At 44.0% G+C, this 6,000-nt stretch overlaps 1 protein-coding gene across 1 annotated transcript in view; it reads right to left on the bottom strand.

Moving 5' to 3' along the window:
• Positions 1 to 1,442: 1,442 nt before the first annotated feature.
• DNAJB14 (DnaJ heat shock protein family (Hsp40) member B14) overlaps positions 1,443 to 6,000 on the bottom strand; it is a 415,145-nt gene continuing 410,587 nt past the window's right edge. The window contains exon 9 of the mRNA XM_069630713.1: positions 1,443 to 3,006. Within this exon, the coding sequence (XP_069486814.1) occupies positions 2,882 to 3,006 (125 nt within the window). The 3' untranslated portion in view covers positions 1,443 to 2,881. The remainder of the gene's footprint in view (positions 3,007 to 6,000) is intronic.

The raw sequence follows: 6,000 nt of genomic DNA, 5'->3' as shown, positions 1-6,000 counted from the left end.
TGTCTAACCATGAGGATTACATTAGCATTAGATACAAGGGATGTGGCATGCAATAGACGATGCACAATGAACATCATGAGTCGGTGGGTGGGACAGCGGGCGTGCAGGGATTCAGTACTCCTAATTTGGCCAATCAGCCCACCTTGCCTCTCTCTTTCTCTTTGCCTTGGACAGATGAGGTAGTCGCGCGGCCGAGTAGGTCGCTTTAGCATAGCCAAACGCCTTTGCTTTGACAATGCTTGGTTTCGTAGCACTGTGCCAAAGATTTTTCTGCCCAATGAAAGGATGGAACAAAGCCAACACCTCGCCATATGGCCATGTCAGTAAAGTAACCTTCTCCACAGCAGTTTTGCATGCCTATATAAAACTTTAGTGTAGGCTGTACTTCCCAGTATAAATTCAAAACTGCAGATTTATAAACATTTTGCAGACGTGTATGTTTTAAACTCTACACAAACACAACCCTCACCTTTCTTACTAGGCTAGTAGCGTCATGATTTAACAACTGGAAAAAACATACAAGTTTGGAAAACACTGAAAGCAGTCAGGACTGCATGGAGTTCTCAGACAAGCTAGTTACGTCAAGCTGTGTAGGTTTTCTGGGAGGTTCGGGGGGCGGAGGGGAGTGAAATGCTTTTCATTCATGTACTCTGGACCGGACATTGGTGATGTATCTGTGCCTTTTAAGAACAACTGTGCCTTCAATTTGGTAGAGCTTTAGAAAGAACACCAGAAATACGACATAAGGGAGAGGGAAGGTAGAAACTCAACACGTTGTTCAGGAAAGCAGGTTGCAAAGGACACTAGGCGTGCCTCTTACACAGAAAACCCCAATACAGGAAAAACATGCAGTGTAACAAACTTTAGACTTCCAATGGGGGTGTAAAACCCGATACAAGCAAAATAGCGCTACTTTAGAGGGACTGAAACCCAGTGCAGCACCATGAACCAGCAAACTCGCCTTACCGCTACCAGCGCCTGATATCCCATATTACGGTTGCCGGCAAGGGCGGTAACTGCCCATTCCATGGAATGGGTTTGACCCCATCATTGGCAGTAACGGTGCCAGCGATCAGGGCAATTCCTTGCCGGTAGGGGCCTGAACTCCCGGCAGGTCAGGCCTGCCAGTAGTTCACTGTCCCTACCTGCAAACTCAGTGTGCCAGTCCGGTAAAGCTCGATTCTGTGTTATGGACATTTTTTGCAGCATTGTTACCAGACCAGCACACTCGTAATGAGGGCCTTTGTCAGATTAACCGAACAGTCATGAAATACACTTTTTCAGGAAATCGACAGCCATGGGCATTATAGTGGCAATTTTCTTGAGATGGTTAAAGCAAGTGTCTCCATAAACGGATCTACCCAGCACAGCAGGTTCTTCACATGGGGACTTGCACATGTCAATTCTGAAAACCTATGTGAAAAACACACAGCAACCACATCTAAATAACACTCACATTTTATTCTCTAGCTTTCCATATGACAACATTCCGATGGTTTTAAAATTGCTTTTTCCTACTCTAGAAAAGAAAGGATGTGCAACATTTGGGAAAAGTGTCCTCTCACATACATCTCTAGTTTGTATAACATACAAATAATGCGGTTTCTTTCCTGGCAGCCTGCTGTACTGGGAAATTTAAGAACATGGGAATGTAGAGTGAAGAATTCAGAAACAAGCAAACACTTTATCTTTTGTGTAAGCTACCAAGCATTCAAAGCAACTATCTGCAGCATGTATCAAATGGTGTGTGTGTGTATCAGTTTACAAAATCAAAACAACTGGCCAAGCCAACGGCGTGGACATTCACATTACATGTTTTCAGTTAATTGTAGTAAAGCAGATTGGTTGAAGGTAAAATAAAATGATTCAAGTTAATTACAATAAAGGAACATGTTACATTTACTGTGGCAGGAGTAACAAAGCCTGGCTGATCTGTTGTGCAGAGTTGAAATAGAAATTCAGCAGCAGGGTGGGCCCTGTGGGCTAAAAGAGGATACAAGTAAGTCCTTATTATTGAGAACACGTGTTTTTTCCTCTTAAGGGTCTCCCTCCTTCCAGCAGCCAGAGTATGCACGTTGCGTTCCCGGGAACCTGACAGAAGCCACCAATAGAGTCAGAGGTAGGGGGCCCGAACACAGTGGGTGGCATAAAAGAAAACCCTTGATTGGATCCTGAATTTTTACAGTTAATCTCAAAACCTTCCCATTGTCACTTTATTTAGCTCCGATGAATGTTTGTTGGCATGTGGTCAAAACAGTTCCTTACATTGGACAACATATCCTCTGGTTGGCGCCTCCGCAGCAAGGCGAAACATGTGTGCCCAGGTACATGCATGGCAATCAGCATACATTTGTGAGGATTAATGTAGAAAATCTCTTCAACGCTTAAGTGCAAAAACAAACTATATTGATCCCTGCTGAGAAGTTCTCATGCCTCAACGGCACTGGAGGGTGTGGGGGGATAGGAGCGGGGTTGGTCTGGTTTCACAACTCTTCATAGATGGCAGTCATTCCAAAAGCAGTCCAAGGAGTTTAATTAAGCAAGTCCAGGCTAACTTCCCAAATTAAAAACAAGTTTTAAAATGCAAATAAAATGTCTTCTTTTGGGTGCGTTTAATCTTTAGTTCATGGAATCAGGAGCTCATTGGAATATTTGAACATGAGGTTCATGGAAAAGGCTACCCAGCAGCACTTTTCGTTCTTTTCTCCCCACCCCGCTATTTTCTGCTCATGATGAAATTATCCCTCCTATATTGTAGGGGGTGGAGAGAACATATCCATATATTTATATCAATATACAAACACATGATATATATATATATATATTTATATATCTATATGTACACAATGCAGAGAAGGTGAAAGTGGTCAAATCCGGCAGGTCATCCTCCCCGATAGAGACTGGTCAACCGTTCTAATTCTTTGCAGTTATCCATGGACATGGACTCGGCTTTCTTTCGGAGACGCTCATCACGGTACACTTTTGATGCATAGATCAAATCCGATTCTAAAACAAAGGAAAAATCAAAAGCGGAGTTAAACTTTTGTATAAAACACAATGCAAAAAAAAAAAAAAAAGGAGACATATGCTCTTCAATGCCCAACTCTTTGTTGCACCCGGGGTAGAACCTTTTGACAAGAACATCGACAATTCTTTTGTGAAGGGAACGATTAACAAATATAAACATGGGTACAACAGAAAGGCACATTCTTGCCCATTGTTTAGAATGCCAAAAAACCCTATGTGCCACAGAGAACCAGACCCCAGAAAAAGTGTTTCACCAGTGTTTCCAGGTTTTGAAGTGGCGGGAGGTATCGAGAGGGCACAGAGCTTCCTCCCCCGCAACCCGAATTTAGGATCAATGTACGCCTTGTGGGGAAAACCAAACAACTGCTCTAGAGCAAAAACATATATATATATACATAAATCTTAACGGCATAGGTGACGTTTATTATAGTTAGTTTGACAACATTTCAATTTATAATTGGTAGACGGTATCTAAAAAATTAAAACATACCAAGAAATATTAATTGACAATAACCAAGTTAACAAAATCATTATCCAGCCTTCACTTAAAGTGTTAGGCAAACATAATGGACCGCTAAAAACAAAAGTGCAAATTCTCTGGATTAAGACAGAATTAATGAGTTTCAAACCAGATCAATTGACAAAGTGGCCTGCAACAAATCCAACAAGATTGGCACCTCTCTCCGATGGGGAACCATCTGCTTTGGGACTATGGAAGTGAGCCTGCTACACTTAACAACCCAACCCAACCCAAGCATCCACACCTTCATCGAGTATGTATGGATGAAAGTGTATGATAATCATAAGACCCCTTTCATAAAGGCGGACTCTGCTTCTGACCTACATTTTATTCAGTATTTGTGGAAAACCGCAGAATGGCTGAAAGGCCAGTCTGCTGAAGGTACATCGTCAGGGGATGGGGGTCAATCAGGAGAGAGTCTGAGCCAAGCTTGCAGAGTTCAAGAAGAATACCACAGCGTACCGAGGAATGACCAGGAAGAGAGGGTGCCAGATAGGGCATCTCAGCCCGCGGCAGGCACTCGGAGGCGCGTAACTGTGACCATCCAATGCAGGAAGGCCAAGATACCTTGGAGGCTTGTGGCCAAATCGTGAAGGTGTGACGCCAAGGAATCACGTCACTGAGCGAGTAGGGAAGGGAAGAAGAGACGTGGGCGTCCGGTTGAGTCATGAAACCGGCTCTGTGGCAAGAGAAGAGGCGGGTGAACTGCAGAAACCTCCCAAGGAGCACTGCCAGATGCAAGCAGTACGCAGTTGCTCCAGAGGCATCAGTGGTAGGTGGAAAGAGTCAGAGACAAGCCCCAGTGGGGGAGGAAAACCCAGAAACCCAAGAGTGGGGAAAGGGAGAGAAACAAACCCCAGAGTGGAGACCGAACAAAGAATCCCTAGAGTGGTGAGCGAACCAAGAAACCCCAGAGTGGGCCGAGAGACAGATAAATCCTGGTGTGGAAAAGGAACCAGGAAACCCCAAGGGGAAGGGGGGAGAGGGAGAGCAAGAAAGATGAAACTCTTCCCAAAGGGAGGGAGATAATCTTCTAACAAAGGAGAAGGAGCAGTAAATGAACTGTATATTTGAAACTGTGAACCTAAGCAAGGGTCTATGTTAAAGAGACGCACTGGTGGGGATCAGAAATCAGAAGCCAGCATCCCTCTTTTTCCTTAGGCAATGCCCCAAACATTGTATTTTGGTTCTTTTTTAGTAATAGGGCAAGAAGCTAGTTTACAGTAGGGTTACGGACAGACATTTATGTAGCAAAACCTGACATGACGAGCACCCTTTTTGACTTTCGTTTGTATAGATAGAGTAGGGGTTAGAAATATAGTTTTAGGGAGATGTTAGGTCGTTTTACACTGAAAGAAAAATGAAACTTGTCTGAATCATGGCTCCCTGTCGGTTTCCTGACTCTGACCTAGCACAAGTGGTGTCAGAAATGGGACGCGGGTGATGCCACACAGTCAGACCCATCCCGAAACCCTGATGTCAAAAGGGTATTGATCAACTACCACCTTTAGGCCACTGGAGAATAACCCCTTAATTAACTACCACTAGGTCTACTTCCCTAGTTCGGGATGAACAAGAACTACCTCAACAGTCTCCCCCTTGAGCAGCAAGCTCCCTAGCGGGCCAGAAAACCAAGGAGAGTTTGATCCAAAACGTTTTCTCTCACTAAGGAGAATGTGTGGGTGCCTTAGAGCAGGGTATTTAAAATCTGAAAATGGGTACTCTGCCATCCCTGAAGACCCTCTTGGAGAAAACCATTTGCTAGCCAGGTGAGGGCCAATAGTAGACAAAGAGACACTAGATAGGATAGGGGGTTTGGCACCTCTCTCCGATGGGGAACCATCTGTCCCATGGAGTGCTGCAGCAAAATCGTGAAGGCGATGATCTGGTGTCTTTTTGTCAACTTCAAACACCTGGCAATCCAGTTTCATTGGGATGACTCTCATAACCTGTTATCCAGCCCGTTACTTCAGAAGCAGCTGCAATTGGCATATAAAGTCACCAATGCCAATGGGACCAGCCCGTAGGCTGAGATTAATTAGACCCTCTTAAATAAGATCAGTCAGACAGGTTCCTTTTTGCAGCATAGATTGCGAGCTACCCATCTACTCCCCAATTAAACCTCCATGGAGTTAGATGGCAAAATTCAAAGTTTAATCAGCCAGTTGTTGCGGAAAATAGACTAAGAGAGGTTCTTGAAACCTTAGCACTTGAGCACTTTATAAACTCTCTACCAACCCCTCTTTAAATGTTTGTTGCAGAATTATCAACCAGCTCAGGAAACAGCTATCCAATCGTTCAAGGCCACTCCAAAACCTTTCCGTTTCTGAAATGTATGAAGGCTCGCCAACCTAGGAGAAAGTTGATAAACACTGATGCAACATGCATCAATAATGCAATATGTTGCCCCCTTCCTATGCAATCTTTTGATAGAGCCTCTCAATTACAATACA

The sequence above is a fragment of the Ambystoma mexicanum genome, chromosome 6q (genome assembly GCF_040938575.1).
Source record: "Ambystoma mexicanum isolate Mex_15411 chromosome 6q, UKY_AmexF1_1, whole genome shotgun sequence".
Classification (NCBI taxonomy): Eukaryota; Metazoa; Chordata; class Amphibia; order Caudata; family Ambystomatidae; genus Ambystoma; species Ambystoma mexicanum.
This window is presented reverse-complemented; position numbering and strand designations above follow the sequence as displayed.